This window comes from Mixophyes fleayi, chromosome 4 (genome assembly GCF_038048845.1).
Source record: "Mixophyes fleayi isolate aMixFle1 chromosome 4, aMixFle1.hap1, whole genome shotgun sequence".
Classification (NCBI taxonomy): domain Eukaryota; kingdom Metazoa; phylum Chordata; class Amphibia; order Anura; family Limnodynastidae; genus Mixophyes; species Mixophyes fleayi.
Genome location: NC_134405.1, coordinates 52268046 through 52291125, shown reverse-complemented (window position 1 = coordinate 52291125; position 23080 = coordinate 52268046). Strand labels below are relative to the sequence as shown.

The window sequence follows — 23080 nt, the reverse complement described above, 5'->3', positions numbered from 1 at the left end:
GAGAGTTGGCTAGTGCAGTGATCAGTGTTCCCCAACAGCAAAGAATAGTGATATGAGGCTCCTGTCAAACTGGTGCATGATGACTGATGTCAAACACCCCTCAATATCACACAAAGTTCATTATCCAAGTTGTTTATTCTATACATAGAACACATTGAAAGCCCTGATGTTGTTGTATCATTTGCAATGCAAATGTCCTTTCATTTGTAACCAGCATTCAATGCAAAGCATATATTGGACTGCCATGCCAAACAGAACAGATTAGTGTGCAAATAAAACAGAGAGAACTTCTCTTTTTCCAAAGCCTACTTGATATCAAAGCCCAAAGTCCATAGACCAGCTGTTATTGTGTCAAGCATGCCTAAGGCAGTAGCACAAAAGACATGGAATCTTTTACACAGCTGGTATCAGGGAAGCGATTGTATAGTTTATTAGATCACTGTTCCCTTCCACAATTTTCATGTTGCAGATTATAATGCAGCATTGTCATGAATCAAGGGCAGCTAGAGTTACATGGATCCCAAAATAACACTTACTGTTGGAGCTGGACTGAAAGTAACTAATCCAGCTTTTGTGGAGGCATCCCTTAGGTGGAATGAACCAATATTCAGCCTATCAATTCACTAGGAACTATTGATATCACCGAGTCATTCCCGTTACGGGTAAGCTTTGCTGGTTTATCTACCTATCAGTTGGACTTATTATATCGGCTGAATTGATATTTTATACAGCGGACCAATTCTTTTGTATTTATGCTCCATCATTAATGTATCATCATACAGTTGATTTTATGGAGTTATACATTTGATATCATTCATACCGCTCTGATTGCGGGAATTTGCCAATCAATCAAGACACCGGAATCAGGTGGAATAGAGCTTGTTTTGCCAACATTTTAATACAGAGTTACCACTCTTCTGGTTATAGAGACAATTGTTGAAAGCCAATTTTTATGCTACTCTATAGAGATATTTGTCTCACTGTGTATATATATATATAGGTCCCTATGAGCCTGTGGATCATTTTATGTGATTATTGATTTAACTTATGCATTGTATTCAGTAAACAGAGGTATTACTATATTATGAGCTGTTTGTACATTTATTTTCATATATTTTTATACATATTTTTTATGTGTATTTATTTGATTTGAACATCTCATGCGCAATCTGCTTTTTGGTTTGTTTTGTATGTTTATTAGAGGATTTGCACTTCCTCTTTTTGATTTGCTGCATTTGATGTTTTTCTGATATTTGCATGTTTTTCATGCTACCTATTAGCGCCGGAGATATCTATTGTATCACCGAGTCATGAGGCTGCATTCTCATGAGTAATGGTTCAGCCCACAAAACAGCTACAACCTCTATTAGTAGGGAGTAGGTAAAGAGTACACTTCAAATGTAATTATTATTATTATTATTATAACAGTAAAATGGTGAAGGTGAAAAAGCAACCTAAAGTATTGGTTCTAATCATTCTTTAATAATCCTGCATATTAAATAAACATGGGAGATGACTTTGGGATATTTGTTGACGATAAACAAATATCGCATGATTCTGAGAATATCTCAGGTATTGTGTGTTATGAAAGGTAGATACTGCACAAGTGGTGAAAGGGTAAAAGTATAAAAATGTTTGAGGAAAAAACTTTAAAGATTAAATGAGAGAGGGGATTTAAATTTTAATTATTATTATTACTCGGTATGTTAATTATAAGTTTATAGAGATGCTCATTACGATTATACAGTGCAGCGTGATCATTATCACTGTATAGAGATACTCATCATCACTATACAGTGCAGCGTGATCATTATCAGTTTATAGAGATACTCAGCAACATTATACAGTGCAGCGTGAGCATTATCAGTGTATAGAGATACTCAGCATCATTATACAGTGCAGCGTGATCATTATCAGTGTATAGAGATACTCAGCATCATTATACAGTGCAGCGTGAGCATTATCAGTGTATAGAGATACTCAGCATCATTATACAGAGTAGTGTGATCATTATCAGTGTATAGAGATACTCAGCATCATTATACAGTGCAGCGTGATCATGATCAGTGTATAGAGATACTCAGCATCATTATACAGTGCAGCGTGAGCATTATCAGTGTATAGAGATACTCAGCATCACTATACAGTGCAGCGTGAGCATTATCAGTGTATAGAGATACTCAACATCACTATACAGTGCAGCGTGAGCATTATCAGTGTATAGAGATACTCAGCATCATTATATAGTGCAGCGTGAGCATTATCAGTGTATAGAGATACTCAGCATCATTATACAGTGTAGCCTGAGCATTATCAGTGTATAGAGATACTCAGCATAATTATATAGTGCAGCGTGAGCATTATCAGTGTATTGAGATACTCAGCATCATTATATAGTGCAGCGTGAGCATTATCAGTGTATAGAGATACTCAGCATATATAGCAAGTAGACAGAAGTAAAGGTCTCCGTGCAGGCAGTTAAGTTTATGATGCAGAGGAGTATGGTAGAAACTATTACTCACCCACTGCAGGGCTTCTGCTGCTGGGGTATTTCAGGTTGCCCCTTCTTCCTCTGGGACAGTGCTGCCCCCATACTAATGTAACGGGGTATTCCCAGCCTGTAATTCCCTGGGGCTTGCCTCTAGAAGCTGGGAGCTGCAGTAAGGATGCGGCTGCATTGCAGGGAGTGTGAGGAGACACTGCTGCCGACTACAGCACTGAGCCAATCACAGAGCTCCCTGCCCTAACCTGCTTGCTTAACCCCTGGTGCACTCAGTCACCCTCTCTGTCATTGTATCTACTGTCACATCTATATACTATCTATCTTTGATATATTTACAGCTTCCACTTATAGATAAAGTAACTAAATCTATGAAACATTCTACATATTCATAAACACTCTGCTTCACCACTGTATGTCTTGTATAGAGTCACACTAACTTATACCTGAGTTAGGTCACAACAAAGTATTCACAACTCCTCCAGTCTTTTGTAGCATTAGATTATAGTAAAAATGGTGACGTTACCATTTAAGATGTGTTTATTTAGTGATGTTTTTAAAAGGGTCCTCGTCAAACACTTTGGGCTTCATTTGAAGATGGATGTATGCAATGTGGTGAAGTTCGGGATTTCATAGCACGGGGCGGGGCCATGGTGACTTGATGGCGTCACCATGTCCCCTCATACACTTATCACACGACTTTTTATCATGCTTTTAAAAGTGGGCAAGCATGACATAAGTCCATTTTTGTGGGGTAATTTCTCATGTGCGCTTGTGCACCAAAATGCATTTTTCTTATAGATTTCTGTGAATCTTTGGTTGACTTGTGGCCTCTAGTGCCAGGAGAGGTGGAATGAGGGCGGTAAGCAGCTAGAGTGTGTTTGTGAAGGGTGCCCTTAGCTGCAACTACATGCGGTCCTTGTTGCCCCAGCTAGCTGGTTGGTGCAGGCAAACAATAGCAGGTGATCCCTCCTCCTTGCAAATGCACGGGTGTTTGGTGTTTAACATTGTCATGTTAGACACCCGTGGTGCAGGGCAAATTAAATTTGGGCACCAGATCATCTCAATTCAAACACGCAGAAATATAAATTTTAATATCTCCTCTTTGTCCAGCACAGAGAAGCATAGTGGTTGCAAAAAATACTCATTTCAGTAGTTTTTTTCTTTTTTGTTCCACGGGTGGTACCTGCGCAGCAGTGGGGGGGGGGGGGGGGTTTATAATTAGTTTGGGGAGAGGTCATAATTTATCTAGGGGGTTGGTGTGATGTGTCTTGGCTGGGGGATGGAATTGAGTGATGTGATGTGGCTGGGGGGTGGTGTGATGTGGTTGGAGGGTGCCTTGATGTGGCTGGTGGGCAGCATGGGGGCGTGTGATGTGACTGGTGGGCAGCATGGGGGCGTGTGATGTGGCTGGTGGGCAGCCTGATGTGACTGGTGGGCAGTGTGATGTGGGTGGGGGTTGGTATGATCTGGCTGGGGGTGGCATGATGTGGGTAGGGGGTGGCGTGATATGGCTAGGGGGTGGCATGATGTGGCTGGGGGGATGGCGTGGCTTCATGTGATTTGGCTGAGGGGTGGCATAGAGTGATGTGATGTGGCTGGGGGGTGGTGTAGAGTGATGTGATGTGGATGGGGGGTAGTATGATGTGACTGGAGGGTGGCAAGATGTGGCTGGGGGTGGCATGATGTGGCTGGGGGATGGCATAATGTGGCTGGGAGAGTGGCATCATGTGGCTGGGAGGGTGGCGTGATAAATGTACTTTATTATTATATATGTATTATATACTGATTTATGCACTGTGTTCACTTACTGCTCAGTTTTCCATATTTACATTTTCCAACAGGTCCCAACATTCCGGGCCAATTTTCCAAAAACTCACAGGGAAACACCATTTGCAAAGTAGCAGTGACCAGCAATAATTTAGACTCCCCTTTATCAATTTAGCACCGGTTGGCACTAGTGTGTGGTAGGGTCGTTTTATAAGGGGATTTATTTCTTTTCATTTGGACTATTTCAGACCATGAGAGAAGAAAAGAAGATTTTCTTTAATTACAATAAAGTAGTGACGGAAGATTTAAAAAGTAAGGGACTCTCTACATTATCCTGGGACCACTGGGTTGTCCAAATCTCATTCATTACGCTGGTCCCCACAGCCCATAGGTGGTCAGAAAAAGCCCCATCGCTTTTCAGCATGAGGTTGTTAGCCACTTTTGGGGAGGGGGCACTCTGGTTCCTGTATAGCGGTGGTGGTGGTGGGATGGTACAAAAAAAAACTGCACTAACTAGCCTGAGACTTGTTTTCACTAAGGCTGTTTGAGCATTGGGACTGGTTAGACATTTGTGTGTGAATGTGTGTGTGTGTGTGTGTGTGTGTGTGTGTTTGTGGGGAAAGGGGGTCATGTTGCCTGTTTGGTTTTATTCCTATTTGATACTTTAAACAGCTCTAGTCTGCATATTGTCTGGATTTTTGCATTATATTGTTTTATCTATTGTGTTTTGTTGGGGAATCTATTTCTCAGAAACCTTCCTACAAGTATGATATGTCAACCAATTGCTCACTGTTAATGTTACAGAACAGGAGCAGTGACTGGTAGCATTGCCTGAGGATGCAAGTGCTGTGTAAGGAGCCTCTAGTACCTCCTTCCACATGACGTGGAAGATATCCTCAGTTTGCCCTGCAGTACAGATAGTGAAACAAAGGGGATGGGCATGAATGAGGTTATATCCAGTGTCATGAAAAGGCATTAACCCCATCAGATATTCTGCATTGCTGCAAATGTTTCCCAATGAACTTGGTCATATCATTCTGTGGTTGTCGTAGCATACAGAGTAGATGGAGTCTCAAAGAAAAAAGTAAGCAAAGTTTGGTGTTTCATTTTTTGTTTGGGGTACAAGATAATCAAACATGCAATATCCGGGTCTAAATAATTTTATTGGCCCAAAATAAAGACATAATTCAATCTAATTAAAGGAATAATTAACATGTGTGAAAAGCGTGCAAACACATGGCTCCTCACACAGGTTTCTGCTGAAGCACTTTGACGTTTATTTACTTGTCAGGATGGATAAACAGTCTTGGCAGTGTCTTCAGCAAATGAAACATTCACATAAATAAACAGCACCATAGCCCTAAACTCTGACTATCACAGTTAGGTCTCTAACTGGTCACTGGCCACTTGTTGGCTTCAGTCTCCAACACACAGATCAAACCCAGCTTTTTAAGCTTCCTGTCAGGTATTGCTCTGGCTTACTCCTTAATTGATTAGATCAGCTGCTCCACCTGGTCTCCGTGAGTGTGTGTGTTTGTGTGTGTGTGTGCGTGTACTTGCATTGATATGCTTGTGGGGACATTGACCTGTTTATACACCAACACTGTAGGGACCTGAGTCGTAGTGGGGACAAAAATTGAGGTCCCCACAAAGCTTCTCAAAGCTAATCAATGCAGGGGACCTTGCTGATATGCTCAGCATAAAAATCTGGTATGTCCCCGCGAGTCACATTTGTCGGAAAAAAAGTGTGTGTGTGTCCAATGTGGAGGGGAGAAAGTGTGTGTGCACCCCACCGCTAGAAGCCAGTATTCCGTCCAAATGTTTAGCAGGAGCAGGAACAGGAAGTGACTGCATCCTGTCGGCGCTTTGTACAGCAAGCGGGTAAAGACACAGTCGAATCCTTCTGCTGCTGTCTGAACTTTCTGCACATAGTAGACGCTTGTGAAACTGGTAGCTGGCTATGACGAGGAGACAGGTACATTTAAGACGCCCTCGCTGGCACTCAAGATCGGGCAAGACCTGTAGAAGATAGCGTGCATTGTGGAGTGCTGAGCCATGATGGAGGGCTGCACTGCTGCAGTTGAAAACACACAAAATTTCAGGAAGCTATCTGAGGCGAGATGGAATGAATTGATCTCATCAGCTGCCTTGAAAAAACTTAAGGAGTCCAAATGGAACATGCCTCAGCTCTTACCTTTCACGGAAGATGTGAAAAAGATGCACTTGTACCTCGATGAGAAGCAGCAAGCCTACCAAAGTGGGCTATCCACCGAGCCTACGGTTAACCACTGGGCATTACTTGCAAAAGTCACCCTGGCACAGGTGATCGTGTTCAATCGAAGAAGGAAAGATGAAGCTTCAGAAATGTTGCTGACTATCTTCTCCTCAAGAGATACCTCGGATCTCCATGAAGATGTGTCCCTAGCACTTTCCGAGGTTGAGAGGAAGCTCTGCCGGCACTTCACTTGCAATGAAATCCAAGGAGAACGAGGGAGAAAAGTCCCCATCCTGCTGACAAGCTGCAATGGAACGTCTCGCAGAAAGCGGGACAAATGTGGAGTGGATCGCCAAAATGTCTACATGTTCGCCAGACCAGCTGCCTTGTCACACTTCAGAGGCTCCAATTGGATACGACTGTTTGCCTGAGAGTGTGGGGCAAGCATTCCCACACGCTGTCTTCCACAAAGCTTTGAAAGCACATTGCCACTCTCTCGAAGGTCCTTAATCTAAATGACACAGAACTTGGTCAGTTGGGAGACTTCCTTGGGCACGACATCAGGGTGCATCGGCAGTATTACCGCCTCCCAGGAGGTACCCTCCAACTCGCCAAAATCAGCAAACTGTTAATGGCTCTCGAGATTGTCCGAATTTAAAGGCAAGAATTTGGACGAGATGCACATTGATCCGGACGGTAAGTGGAAAATCTGGTGTCTGATGTGTGCTTTTGACTTTTACCTCGGTCATTTACATATCTATTTCTTTTCAGAACTGGCCCAGCTACAGAGCGACAAAGCGAATGATGAGCAATCCCCCGTGACAGAGGGACAAGTGACCAAGCGCTTCGACGACACTTCCACGTCAGAAGAGAGGTGGTGTATGGACCTGGCAAAACGGAACCAGTGCCCAGCCATGGCTTCCACAGGTAGGTGTAGCACACAGTTTTGCTAGGCTGAAGAACTTTGCCTTCTCTGTATTTTGCGGAGCCATAATGGACCACTCTACTTCCTTTCAGGTTGCAAAGAAGTGCGGAGGAAATCCTGGGACAGAGAGGAGGTCCAGGCTGTGGAGAAACACCTGATGAGGTTTATACAGACATGCTGGTTACCCGGAAAGCGAGACTGTGTTGCGTGCCTCATGGATGAACCATCCAAGATCGGAACTGGTCGGGGGTGAAATTCTACATAAATAACCACATAACACCTTTAAAGATGGATTAAACTTGTTGAAATGTGTTAGGCTGCCGGTTTGATAACTAACTTGCAGAACAGATGACAGAGGTCTTCACCTTTAGCAGCTTTATGTGCTCACAGGTACTTGGATGGCCCCAGGACTTAACTCTTAGCGTAGTGCAAGTTTGTTATACAATACCGCAGGGGCAGGCCAGGGGAGGCTAAGTAGATGGTAGCGGATGGTCAGACGTAAGCCAAGGTCAGGGGTCACAAGCAAGGTATAATGGTCAGATAACACGCCAAAGGTCAGGGTCACAAGCGAAACAGCGGGGTCCAAGATACAGGCCAAAGGGTCAGGGCCACAGGCAAGCAGGCAGGGTCCAAGGTACAAGCAAAGGTCACAACATCAGGTCCAATATAAAAACAGGCAGAGTATCCACAGGAACTGGGACAAGCAGGAACAGGACAAGACCAGGTCAGCAACAGGGTAAGTTCACGCTATAACCGGCAGGTAGGCTAAGCCCTCCCTGCCTAAAATACTGGAACCAGCCAATCAGGGTTTTGCCCTGTAATCACCCCCAGGGAGAGAAAATGAAAAATATGGAGTATTGTAGAAAATCAGACAAGTGGCAAATTGTTTTTCCTGGATAAGGTGTGAAGACGGTGGTTACCAAGGGTGTCAGAAAGGAAGAGGAGGCGTCCGGCAGCGTAAGAGGACAGGAGAGGGAAATGGATGATGTAATATGAAGATATTGGCGATTGCTGAGTGGCACAGTGATATGGAGGATTGATGAAGACACAACGAGATTGCGGGATTAATGGGAGACATTATAATGTTAGGTGATGAAATCAATTTATGAATAAAATCAGTGCCAAAATCAAGAAAGTAACAAGGACAAAAAAAAATTGCTAAATATTTTTGATATTTAACTACAATATAGCGCAAAATCAGGAATTTTCACGTTATTATAAACAAAAATGACTACAAATATCCCCTATAAGATCCCATTGAAATCTCAGCTTTGAATTTGATATACACAATCTTAATACGGCAAGGACTCAATGCAAAGTTTATATGTTTTTTAGACCGGTTTTCAAACTTTTAAGTCGATGACCTTGAAATGTTAACTTCCTCAAACCTATTCATGTGGTATATCAAATTAAAGCATGATAAGTTCTGAACAAAATGTTTTTTTGTTTTCTTGAAATATCTCGATCCTGGCCTGAGAAAATTAGGTTTTGTGCGCACAAAATTTGTGGATTTTTTTTATTTTCAAACTCTCATAAATAAAAAACTACATGAGATAAAAACTTAAAATTCAAGCTTTGATGTTCGTTTAAGTATGATGAATGAAATCAAAATTGGGACACTTCAGGTAAAAAAAGTAAATAAATATTGGATCAGGTGATGTGGAATTACCCATTTCTCTGTATTGTATATTGGTCACTAAGATGCAGGGGCGGATCTAGGCAACTGCTCTACCCGGGGCAATTTTAGGGGGGGGGGGCGATTTAGGCCCCCCCTTTCTAATTTCTAAAGCTGCTGACGGCTGCACAGTATGTGTAGGTCCGTTCAGCATTGGCAGTGTGCTGTCCCGCTGCTCTGATTGTGTTTAAAACACAATCAGAGCAGCCGTCAGCAGCAAGCCCCTGCTAGGGGGGGGGGGGGGGGGGGGGATCCGCCACTGCTAAAATGCTTTCTGTATAGTTCGTCAGTCACTAGAATAGAGTCTGCATTGAATACTAGTCAGATGGAACTGTATTGTATTCCCTAATAGCTCTTTGACATAAGTCATACTTGTCAACTCTCCTGGCATGTCCGGGTGACTCCCGAAAATTAGATAAAAAAATTTGATTACATCAAAAAGTTTGAGGGTTTTATTATGACACTGAAGGGTATATTCACTAAGTGGAGGTTGCGACAAACTGCTGATTGACGGCGGGTTGCCGTCATTGTTTTAAACTGGCAATTTTATTAAAGACAAAGCCATCAGGGTTTATTGGACGGGCCGCTTAGTAAATATACCCCTGAGAACCCCTGGCTGACTGATAACATGATGTTGCTGATTATATGAGAGAGAAAAATAAGCTACGTTTCTAAATTTGTGGGTTTATGTAGAGGAAAACATATACAATGCTGCCATCTACTGGACATGAGAGAGCAAGCATGTACAATCAACATGTAAAAGTACAATGGATGCAGCTTAAAGGAGTAGATGTTCTCTTTCTGGACAACCTCTGCTATTTATAATTAATATAAATAATATACTATACACTGGTATCAGAGCTCGGGGTAGATTTACTAAAACTTCTATAAAAGAGGAGTGGAGGTGTTGTCTGTAGCAACCAATCAGATTCTAGCTATCATTTTCTAGAATGTACTCGATTAGTGATGGACAATCTGAAACACTTTGAGGCCTTGCATTAGTCATAATCACAGTAATAAGTTAAAACAATACATTTAATTAAAGAATGAGATACCTATCTGTAATAACATATCAGCAGGCATTTTATACATCTGAGAATAAACCAGGAAAAAGCTTGGGGCCGCAGGTGAAGGCTCGAGGGCAGCCCCTTGCCCATCGCTGTATTAGATAAACGATAGCTAGAATCTGATTGGTTTTCCTTTTTAGAAAGTTTATTCTAAAAAATAATTGTTTGTCCCCAGTGTAATATAAGAGCATCAACAGGGATTCAATACCTATTCAAACAGTGTATTTCAATGTTTCTGTAACATAAAGCAGTCTCATATATAAACTAATTTGCAGTTTCAATGTTTGAAATAAAAATATCAGAGAACAAAATTTCAGTGTATGATTTGTTATTCAGTAAAATGAGAGTTTCTCAAGGGTCTGATTACTTTCGCTAGGTACTGTTCATGCATTCCTACATTAACATGATCAAAAATGTTATCTGATCTTAAGTTTGTATTAGTTGACAAATAGAATCTGATTAAAAAAATAATTTGGAAAAGAAGTAGAAATATTCCTCACACTGATCTACCATTTGCATGTTTTCTAGAACATGTGGAACTTAAGCAGATGTTTCCTGTACCTGTTGTTTAGCTACGCAGGAGCTTGGAGATGTTTTGACCAAGTTCTCCTTACAGATCTGCTTCATTGTGCGGAGTTTTAAGATGTTACATGAACTGCTCACTTCAGTTCATTCAACAAGATTACAATTGGGTTAATGCCAAGGAGTAGTCACTAGCCGGTATTTGCACTGCTGAGCAGGATGGCGTGGAGTCTAATGCACCCTGGTGTTCACCAGGGACTCCGGCAAGGGAGTTTGGGCTTTACTGCAAGAGAGTGCGCAGGTCTCGGTTCTTTGAGACAGCCACCAGCGTAGCGACAGAAGTGGACGGGCGTAGTCGATCAATCCATGTCAGAACCAGCCAAATAGCGAGGTACAAAGGAGAGATCCGAAGAATAGTCAGAGCAAACCAAAAGTCAGAAACCGGAACTAGCAGCAAGGTACCAAAACGTAATCCAAAGGGAAGTTAAAGGAGATAGCCGGGTCACAACAGGAGCAGATTCAGGTTATAGAACAAGGTACTAGAGCCGGTGGGTGAACCAATACTCTGGCACCATCTTGGTGCCAGAGGCTGCATTATATATATAATGTTGAACCCTGATAGGTGAGTGAGGTAATTGATGTTCAGGTATGTTGACTGCCGACAGGTGGGGCAGAGAAGCGTCCCGTTGATGTCCTCTTTGCATGTGCGCGCAGTGTACCCCAAGCGGGAACAAGTGAGCATTATAACTGCATAATATAAAGTTTTCTTTGATGATGATGACTCTCCAGCATCCTGTTATAAATTATTTAAAGGGGAAAACTTCCCATAGATTGTCAGCTTTTGAGCAGGGCCCTCTTACCTCTTTATATGTATTACCCAGTATTGTATTATTACTGTTTGTGCCCAATTGTAAAGTGCTACAGAATTTGCTGACGCTATGTAAATAAATGATGATGAAGCTTTAATCCAAAAGCATTTTTAGGAGGGATTCAATTAACCGCTAATTGCCATTGGACCCTCACGTACTGTGATCCAGCGAGTATTTCTGCACCCCTATGGATCTTAAAAGAGTGATCTATTGATCCCTGAGAAACGTCTTCATGATCTATGTTTAGACATAAGTCCGTTTGCTTGCTGTAAATTGTGTGAAATAGCTGTGGGCATGATCAGATACACACTTTACACCAATGAACGCAATTTATGTCTGAACACAAATCAGTCGTAGGTCGCTTACGACTGCCTACAGATTGAGAGGTGGAACAGGGGAGAGAAGGGGGGGATGAGTGAAGGCCATGCACGGTAAAGATGTGCCAACGCAGATATGGCCGATTCAAGGTTTGTATTTCTCGCACGTACGCCTGGTTTCAGCCGTATCATTACACCGGCAACAGGGCAGGTGCTAGTGCCGACTGATAGTGATGACTGACACGGCATAGGCTTTGTATTCAAACTACAAGTATAATGTATGTATTTAATGTAAAAAAAAGTAAACATTTTTTTTTTTTTAAATCCATTTTATATTAATGATTATACTGTTAAGAGTTGTTCATTTAATTTTTTTATTCTGTGTCCAGATATGACCTTCTATTGAACAGATGCTTGTGCATATCCTGCAGTCTGTTGTGTTTATCCATATACAGCAATTAACATTTAGGCAGAGCATACTTATATCCAGATTCAAATAAAAATATACGTATCGAGATACATTTTGATTTGAATATGGTAGGACGTTCGCAGAAATTCTGTGCTCTTTTTTTAAAACGCAACTTGCGTCTGCCCCTTGTCTCTAGCTCACTGCAATTAGTCAAGCTCTGGTTGGAAGCTGAATCCAGCTTGCTCCATTTTTGGTCGCTGTCTGGAATGGTCACAGTGCAGTCAACATAGACCAAGGGCTAGATTTACTAAACTGCGGGTTTGAAAAAGTGGAGATGTTGCCTATAGCAACCAATCAGATTCTAGCTGTCATTTTGTAGAATGTACCAAATAAGTGACAACTAGAATCTGATTGGCTGCTATAGGCAACATCCTTATTTTTTCAAACCCACAGTTTAGTAAATATACCCCCAAATCTTTCCACGTAACTTCCTTACATTTTTAGTTTTGGGTGAAATTTACCTCTAAGTGTTAAATAATTGTGTTCTGTTGTATACATCTATGCAAACCACCCCTTTAAGATTTAAAATCTCTCTCTGCTTCAGCCCAGGTGGCTGCCTCACAAGATTTTTAGTTGCTTAGGGTATTTGAACGAATTTAGGATATTTTGTGGTTTTTTTTTTAATTGGGTCTAGTTCTTGAGATAATGGATATCCTTAATTAATAGGGAACTTAGCCATAACGCATGCAAGTGGAAATCTACCAGAACATTCTAGAAGGTGAGACACGTGAATATTCTAAGTGGGGCAGCACGGTGTCTCAGTGGTTAGCACTTCTGCATCACAGCACTGGGGTCAGGAGTTCAATTCCCGACCATGGCCTTATCTGTGTGGAGTTTGTATGTTCTCTCCATGTTTGCGTGGGTTTCCTCCGGGTGCTCCGGTTTCCTTCCACACTCCAAAAACATACTAGTAGGTTAATTGGCTGCTATCCAAATTGACCCTAGTCTCTCTCTGTGTGTGTGTATATTTAGACACTAAGCTCCAATGGGGCAGGGACTGATGTGAATGAGTTCTCTGTACAGCGCTGCGGAATCAGTGGTGCTATATAAATAAATGGTAATAATAATAATGAAATAATAAGTGTTCACTCTACAATCATTCTAGAATATTCTCCCTCTGTATATAAGTGATTGGTCACCCAACCAGCAGTCAGATGAAAGTTGAGCGGTTCGCATTGTCTATTTTGTTTTTCTTGTTTCTCATCCATGTAATATATTTGTTTACATGCAATCAGTGTAAATAAGTCACGTTGTATACGGAGTGGTTGTAGTGACAATTTGTATACACAGAGTTTTTCAAGTAAGAATAAAGTCAATTAATGCTAAAACTTGTTTTATCTACAACGCCCACGCGGCAATATCATTTTATATAAACTTTATTTTTATTGGTGCTTTTTTCCATAGAAATATGAGTTCTTCACAAAGAGGCTGCTTCAACAATTCTAATGCATTCTGCTACATTTGTGGCGAATACCCTCTGCAAAAACCAAGAAAAAACATCAGTCTTTGTAAAGCAAGCTTATCTCGCATGTTTTGGCGCGGCGTTTGCAGACCAAGACAAGTCTTAGGCTGCCCATAAGGTTTGCAAAACTAAGTATGGAAAAACTAAAAGCTGGAATCTTTGATGGCCCTCAAATTCGTAAACTTATCAAGGATTCTAGCGTCACAAAATGTTGGTGTTGAGGCTTCTGCCTGGCGCAGTTATGTCTCAGTTGTCAAGAACTTCCTGGATAACCACAAAGCAGACAATTATGAAGAACTGGTGCAAAACATGATCATCATCATCAGTTATTTATATCGCGCCACTAATTCCGCAGAGGTACAGAGAACTCACTCACATCAGTCCCTGCCCCATTGGAGCTTACAGTCTAAGTTCCCTAACATACACACACAAACAGAGAGAGAGAGGCAGACTAGGGTCAATTTGGATAGCAGCCAATTATCCTACCAGTATGTTTTTGGAGTGTGGGAGGAAACCGGAGCACCCGGAGGAAACCCAGGCAAACACAGGGAGAACATACAAACTCCACACAGATAAGGGCATGGTCAGGAATTGAACTCATGACCCCAGTGCTGTGAGGCAGAAGTGCTAATCACTAGGCCACTGTGCTGCCCCATAAACTTGTACATCATACACTATACTGCACTATGATAGGTGAAGAAATGCGTCAGTAAGGAGATAGCAAATTAAAAATTGTGGTTAATTGCCACTTTGTAATCATCTTGAACCACAAGTGCTTTATGCAAGTCTACGATCAGCATAGCCACTAATGGATACAAGTACTCAGCTGGAAGGGAATGCTGAGTCTGTGGAATCTGCACGATAAGGAGGAGGAGGAAGGACCGTAAATGACTAGGGGGTAACGTCCTCCGAGTCACAGATACATTTTCATCCCTCTAGATTTCTCTAAACTTTTAGCAGATGTTTTTGCAAACATCTCACTTTCATACTGTATATAAATAAAGTTTCCTATAGCGCAATAAAATTCACTTTTAATGTTCTTTTAAAATGCTTCACTATGGGCATCTGAAATGATAGAGAAAACAGGCAGGAATACCATGTAAAATATATGCTTAAATTGTTGAACAGTATTGTCATTTCTCAGTCAGTGCAGGAAAAACAAAATTATCTTTGAGTACTAGGAGAGTAGATCTATGTTCAGATGCCCATTTCTGCAAAGCAAGACCACGTCTACAGCATTCCTTTCAGAGGGAATTTCCCTCTTTAAATAAACTATATATCATAAATAGAACATGCACCGTTTCAGCTTCAATAGATTGTAACAAAAAAAAAAAAGTACAAATGAAGACACACACACTTTCCTTCTTCAGATTATATTATATAGTTTAAATCTTCATTTTCTGCACACTATCCCTGTGATGAACAAGCATCCCCACAACCCTGCAGCACCAATCTATCACAGTGAGCCTCATCTGCGGGCCAAGCCTCGAGTGTGAGCTAAGCGCTGATTGGTTGGGTGGATGCAGCTTTCCTGCTAGGGGTGTGGTGGCTACTGGACGTTGTAGTTCTTTTTTAGTTACGGGTCATCTGTAGTAATAGCTAGTGGACTACAAAGTCCAGCATGCCAGGCGCTCGCTCAGGGTTGTGGTGGCCTGAATAGCTTCCATCCCCCAGAGACAGACACAAAGACACCGCAGGTTTGCCAGGTACGATCATTGTAGAGATTGATCGCTAGATGGACATGTACTGATCTCCTGCATGCCATTATACTGCATGCTGTGAGGTGTAGTGTGTGGTTATTAGTATTGCCATTTGCTTGTTCTGTACTTAAGGGAACACTCATAGAGCCTACCTGTGTAGATGTATATTGAAAACAGAGACCCATCTAGGTAAATGATTACACATCAGGCTTAACAGCATGCTATTAGTTGTAATAACACCTATTCCCATGTTCTCTGTGTCTTTCCTCATTATAAAGTGTAAGTTCTGCAGTACCATGCATTTTAGCAATTTGTAGAGCAATATTTATGTAAGCTACTTATATTAATGTTAAAATGTTATGATATTATGTTAAAAAGTAACTCTCCAAAATAAGCATATGCAGAAGGAACAGTCATAATATATGTTAAACACTGATTAGGTAATCCTGCTTTTAGTTTAGGTCTAACATGTATACAGATTCTCAATTCATTTTATATAACTAAAATCCTTAGCCCAGTAGATCATGTCATCCTCTGGGAGATCCCTCCTGGTACCTTTACTTTAGAACATATATCACAGATTCAAAGGTGGGGGTCATTGCATGTGCACCATAGTTAGGTAAGATTTCCCCTGGAAACCAAAGGAAACCTTAGGAGTAAATTTATCAAGCCGCGGGTTTGAAAAAGTGTGGATGTTGCCCATAGCAACCAATTAGATTTTAGTTATTTATTTAGTACATTCTACAATATGACAGCTAGAATCTGATTGGTTGCTATAGGCAACATCTCCACTTTTTCAAACCTGCAGCTTGATAAATGTACCACTTAAACAGAACTGACAGTTCACAGAGACACAACGTTGCTTTTACTAAATTAAAGACACCAAGTAGGACTTTATTTTAGACAAAACAATCCTTGGTTAATATATAATTAAAATCCGTACACTTTATTTCAGTAAGCTACATATTATAATTTATTTGATTTCTGCCATATATCACAACGTTACTAACTTTGGTTGATTATATAACCTGTCCTGTTAGCAGTAGTTTTTCTGCAACAGATAAATATTGTTTCTCTTTGAAACCTGGCAGCTGCCATCATGGTTTATTATAAAGACCGGTATTGGTGATTAATGGGTCTATATATATGACCAAAGGTGATTTTCTTTTGAGGAAAATCAGCCCTCTCGCCTTAATTTATCAATAAAATATCACCAAGGTAGCTGAGAGACACTTTTCTGTGACAGTCTGAGGGGCTATGCCCATGACTGACCTGGCTTATCAATTTATGAATACACACTCCACTAATGAAGTAAAAATAAATACAATGTAAAAAACAGATTCAAGTATTTTTTTTTTAATTTGCAATTGAAAAAATGTTTTATTGAAATAAAAAGCACGATGGCGATAGCTAAAGGAGGATTGTGGCAGTATTCACATCATTTGAAATGAGGGTACCCCTGTATTTATTGATGCCAGGATGGTGTAGATCCTCCCCATCCCTTGACTTCTTAATAATTTCTTCTGTGTAGGGATTATTCTCTGGTGATCACACATGAATAACTTATCAGGGGACTCAAATGAGGGTATCCCTGCGTCTGTGGTTGCTGAGATTTGGGAAATATAGCGCTATTTATGCCGTTCACCAATCCCCTGGCTCATTAGAATAGTATGTGGTGTAGTGGATGGGAGGGGCCAGGATTGAAGATGTCATCAAGGCCTCCCCCCACACTCTAGCTTCAACCATCAATAACCAGCAGTTGGGGACATTAAGGTAAGTTTTACCCCATTTGAACTCCTAGGGGGGAATTCAATTGACCGCAAGTTTTTTTGTTTTTTTTCCGCCGGGTTAAAAAGAAAAAAATACCCGCATGGGTTTGACCTGCTGGCGCGACTGTTTTTAGCTAACACCGTGTATAAAACGTGCAATTCAATTGAGAAACAGGTAACGCCGCCCCCGCGCTTAAATCATTGGTGCTTGCAAATTTTTAGGAGAGTGAAGGAGAGGGTTTAACGCGGTCATGTATAAAAAAAAAAATGCATTGGCATACATTTGCATACATTTGATTGCATTATACAACCTTTCTATTTTATAATATCTACGTACAGTAATTTCTTTTGCCATATTTTTTTATTTTACTATTTTTTACTATACAATCATCTATACCATGTCAAAACACATTAGTACATACGTATTAGTAAAAAAAAACATACATAAATATATTAATTAATTATTATTGTGTTTTTTATTTTTTATGGGGTTTTCAAGTTATGCATTACTAATAAAAATAATTTATCTTTTTTTTTTTTCGTTATAACATGATTTCAAATAGTTTTCTTATGTTTTTTATTTTTAGCAAACCCCAAAGAGGTGCGAGATAATACAGCATATTGGCCTGTTTAACGTGCCGTGTTAAAAAACCAATTAAATAGCTTTTAACTAGAGATGAGCGGGCTCGGATTCCGCTAATCCGAACCCACCCGAACAGTGCGGATCCGAACGGGATCCGAGCACTGTTCGGATATTTCCGGCGGGCAAAAAATTGAAAACGAGGCTCTGTCGTCCAAGTCTCGCGTCGAATCTCGCGAGGGGTGGGAGGGAGGGCCCAGAACAATTCCATCTTGTACCTCTTTTTTTGCCATTATGTGCTCAAGCTACCTCGGTGCAACCTTTTGGCCTAAAAACAATATTGTGAGGTATTCAGAATAGACTGGAAATTAGTGGAAATGATTGTTATTGAATGGTATTGAGGTTAATAATAGCGTAGGAGTGGGAAAAAAAAACACAAAACTGTTTTTTAGCACTTTTTATGTTTTTTTCAAAATAAATCCGAATCCAAAACCTTAAATCCGAACCAAAACCTTTCGTCAGGTGTTTTGCGAAACAAATCCGAACCCAAAACCTCAAGCAAATCCGAATCCAAAACACGAGACACCAAAAGTGTCCGGTGCACATCCCTACTTTTAACGTGGCTGCCTCTCACCCACCCTATACTTTCAATAGATCTTCTACTTGAGCGCGATTGGACCGTTTAAGCAAAAAAAAAAGGTGCGTTAAAAATTGAAATGAATAGCGGCTAAGGTTAACTCGCTCCAAGATGAGTGAAAACCACGTTAAAATGAATTAACGTGGTGTTAAAAGAAAAAAATTGCAGTCAATTGAATACACCCTACAGTGTTAAGGACAAGCATTGAAAGGGTCAAAAGCACTCTACCCAGTTTTAAAAAAAATCTTTCTCATGTTATATATGAATAGCGTTGTAAATAAATATATTGAAATAACATTAGTACAGAAAGGCTAATAGTGCGTTCTATGATAGTGACACAGCCCATTTGAAGCACTACCATTGTTATTGTTGTCTTTACAAATAAAAACTTCTCCTATATGGGCACTTAAAACTTCCACCACCACCTCAATCTGCAACTCCCCAGTTCTCAGATGTAGGCAGAAGCACTTTACTTTCTCATCAGACATTTGCTTAGGGGGAAGGGAGCAGCCTGACCCCTTCCCTTTCTGATCACTTAAGACTCCTTACTGTGTGTAAACAAACTCATTACCTCCTACAGAGTTGTCTTAACCACAGATATTACAATAGATACAGACAATATTATTTCTTCTTCTTCTTATTATTATTATATTTTAACCAGTGGTGGAAGCGGAGGTGTATACGGTGGCATGTCATATCGCCACTTCTCCTTCTGCCTTCATTATAAAACTTTCACATTCCATTCACTTAAATTCCCATTGTATTTTTTATACCCTCGCTACTAAACTTCCACTTCAGCCACTGATTTTAACAGTAACTTTTCTGCACAAGACACAAATAAAGCGAGAACAATGTTGAGGTTACCATTCCTTTAATGGAACGAGAAGCCAATATCCCTGTGGCTACCCATTTTTCTGTTTTCCAGAACATTACTTTGTTATGTTTTGTAAAAGTCAGCAGTCAATTGAATATTTACTACTAAACCTAATACCGGTGATGGAAGTGGGTGTATTCACGGTGGTGTGTTATACCGCCACTTCTCCTACTGCCTTCATTGTAAAACTATTAAATTCCAATCACTTACATTCCCGTTACATTTTCCATACCACCACTTCTAAATTTCCACTTTGAACCAAACCGTGGAGAAAGTGCTGACTAGCGCCACACTAACTCCTACTATTCTATTGTATTACAAGGGCGGTGCAGTGCAGCTAGATCTGAAAAGCAAGATTGATGTGCCATGTGGCATGTGCTCGGCAGTGCCACTCATCAGATATAATTGTACTCTCTATGTACTTTAACTATTAAAACTACTACTCTCCCTCTCTCCCCCGTGTCTCTCTGTCTGTCTACCCCACCCCTTAGATTGTGCGCTCCTTTGAGCAGGGTCACCTCTCCTCCTGTCTTCACCACTGTTAACTCTGCTCTCCAGCTACCTTGCCCTTCTCCTCGAGAACCCTCTTCCCCCCCGTCCCCTCTCGCTTCCTCCTCTCCCCTCTGGGGGTCTCCCTGTCATCCGTGCCCTCCCTCTTGGGCTCCTTTGTATGCGGACCTTCCCCTCTCCCCTCCCCCGCCTCTAGCTGTGCTTTGAGCTCACGGAGTTACTTTGCTTATTGTTTACTGTACTGTGCTGTCTCACCTTGTATTGTAATTTCGTTTTTTCCCTGTACGGTGCTACGGACACCTAGTGGCGCCCTATAAATAAAAATTAATAATAAATAATAATAATCTAATTGAAAGAAAGGCGTTTTCTGTTCAACATCGCTTATATGATAAAGTGGAGAAAATTCCATTAACATTTGTTATATGTTCTCTTTAGGCCAGCATTACATTTTGATAAGTGGCATTTTGACCAGAACATGGTAGATAAGGATACACCTTCACCATTTAAGAACAAGGAAAGCTGGGCAGACACCATTCCAGCAAACCTTCAAGAGACAGAGTCATCTGCAGTAGTGACTCAAGAAAATCTTTCAGATGATGATGGAGACAAGGATGCTGAAGATGATGACCTATACTCAGAAAATGAAAATGATGATGTAGCAGAAGATAAAGGGGAAGAATTAGAAGATGAAGAAGATGAAGAAAATTGTACTGATGCGGAAGCTCGAAGAGAAGAAGACTTAGCTGGTGGCAGGAAGCAGAAAGCAAGGAAGACCAGACGAGCACAGCAAAGTAAGAACCCTCAATCCAACTGCCGAAAATCTATCAAAGATCAACCAAAAGAAACCAAACCAACAACACATGAGAAGCCACAGAAACTGTACTTGTGTCTAGAGTGTGGGAAGAGTTTTAACCACAGCTCAACGCTAGCAAGGCATAAAAGAGACCACAGAGGTGAGAAACCCTACAGCTGTATGGAATGTGGCAAAAGTTACACACGAAGTTCAAACCTGGTGATACATCAGAGAACACATACTGGGGAGAAACCCTATGAATGTACTGAATGCGGAAAAAGCTTCAATTGCTGCTCTGCTCTAGTAACCCACTATAAAAGTCACACTGGCGAACGGCCATACACATGCATTGAATGTGGGAAGAGTTTCCGGGATCGATCTACACTGGTGGTCCACCAAAGAATCCACACAAACGAGAGGCCTTACGTGTGTGGGGAATGTGGGAAGAGTTTTGCACGAGGTGTACGCCTCGTGAAGCATAAGAAGACGCACACAGGTTTTCGTCTGTACACCTGCGAGGAGTGTGGAGTGAGTTATACGAGTAATTCCAGCTTATGTAAACATCAGAGAGTCCACAAAGGGATTAAATGCTACATCTGTTCCAACTGTGGGAAATCCTTCACCCGCAAATCCTACCTTGCAAGACACCAAACAACACATAAAAGGGAGACGCCTTTCTCCTGTCCAGAATGTGGAAAGGGCTTCACTCGGGGCTCCAGCTTAGTTATCCACCAGAGAACTCACATGGGAGACAAGCCCTATGCCTGCATAGATTGTGACAAAACTTTTAAGTGCCTTTCAAGTCTTTCGGTGCATGAGACCTCACATACAGGGAAGAGACCATATGTATGTGGGACGTGCGGAATGTCCTTCATCCAGAACACCGCTCTTACAGCACATAAGAGGACTCACCAAGAGGAGAAAAGTTTTGCATGTGTTGAGAGAGATATACTGTAGTCACAGCTTATTGATCATCAAATGGCTGATATTGGCAGATCAGACACCGTTGCTAGTAGACGGGGGGACTGCTTAGAACTACCGAATTTTATACAAATCTCCTTTAATATTGGACGTTTTCATTTAACTTAAAACTTTGTAATGAAAGTCGTCTTGAATATGTTGCTATCTGTTTACCTAACCAAATCTACCAATGGATGAGAAGATGTGGGGCTTTTATGGAAAGTGCATTGAAACCACTTTGTTGCTGGATTTTGTGTTATCTTAGGGAATAAGAACAAACAGGAATGTATTATATGCCTTTAGTTTACTATGTCTCATTCCTTAAGACAACCTATGATGTATCCAACATCCTGTCATATTACATTTACAAAGAGAAACAGCACACAGTACTCACCGGCAGGGAGTTTTGGGTTTTCGCAGCACTTATCAGGAAATAAAAGTTAAAGCCTGTTGGTTGGCAGCTCTGTTGTGTTTAGTGACCCCTTTTTGTTAGAGGAAAGGGAAGTCTAAAATAGTGTGCAATGACTGTAAAATAGATACAGGGCCAATCACATGCATCATCTATTTGAACTGATGCAATCGTTCTTCTTGATAAATAGATTGTAATTATTATTCTTAATACAAATGTGTTTTGCTTATCAAACAGATGAAATTGAGCATATGGCGTTGTCATTTTGCAGGCAATTCTCATCATCTTGTGTTTATTAGTGGCTTTAATTATTGCAGTTTTCCAAATATATCTTCAGGTGGCGACCATCCCAGCAACCTGTCACAGTAAACTACCAGTATGTTTTAGAGTGGGGAGGAAACTGGAGCACCAGGAGGAATACCACACAAACACTAGGAGAACATACATACTCCAACCAGATAGGGCCCTGGCTGGAATTGAACTCATGGCTGGTGTGACAGCAATACTAACCACTGTGTCACCATGACTGTGACTTAGAACAAATATTTACTTTGATTCAGTTCGCAAAACCTCATGATAGACTCAACTTGTAATTGCAACATACTGTTAATAAGAAGAATATATAAACTTAATTTTGTGAGTTGGCTATGAGCTATGAAAACCAGTCATGGAAGTAAGAATAAAGATTTTTTTCTGGTAAATGGATCAACACTGTCATCTTTGTTTGTACATGAAAGTAGATGAGGGTGAGAATTATAGGTAGCACAGCTCAAATTGATATTTTGAGGCATACGTTTTGTCATCAACCATCCATAAAAATCAATGGCTTTACATTTCTTCTTGCATTTCTGTATCTCGGTCATTAGTGATTTTATTCCTTGAGTCCTGGGAGATGGTAGGAGGACAGACTGAGACCTTACATGGGACTTCTGGTAACCAATGGTCTTCTATTTGAGGGACACTATGTATTTTTTAATCCCCTTTCCTCAATTTTATATCTGATTTTCTTAACACCTTTGTTAGTGTTTCCAAGTCAAGTTATATATAGGTATTTGCA

The 23080-nt window shown here is 40.9% G+C and overlaps 2 protein-coding genes across 2 annotated transcripts in view; one reads left to right on the top strand and one right to left on the bottom strand.

Moving 5' to 3' along the window:
* Positions 1–2678, bottom strand: part of TACC1 (transforming acidic coiled-coil containing protein 1) — an 88721-nt gene extending 86043 nt beyond the window's left edge. The window contains exon 1 of the mRNA XM_075207007.1: positions 2523–2678. Coding sequence (XP_075063108.1) covers positions 2523–2593 — 71 coding nt within the window. The 5' untranslated portion in view covers positions 2594–2678. The remainder of the gene's footprint in view (positions 1–2522) is intronic.
* A 12695-nt stretch (positions 2679–15373) lies between these two features.
* LOC142151408 (uncharacterized) lies at positions 15374–23080 on the top strand. The gene is made up of 2 exons (XM_075207013.1): positions 15374–15497; positions 20297–23080. The coding sequence occupies exon 2, from the start codon at positions 20337–20339 to the stop codon at positions 21609–21611; it is 1275 nt and encodes a 424-aa protein (XP_075063114.1). The 5' UTR covers positions 15374–15497; positions 20297–20336; the 3' UTR covers positions 21612–23080.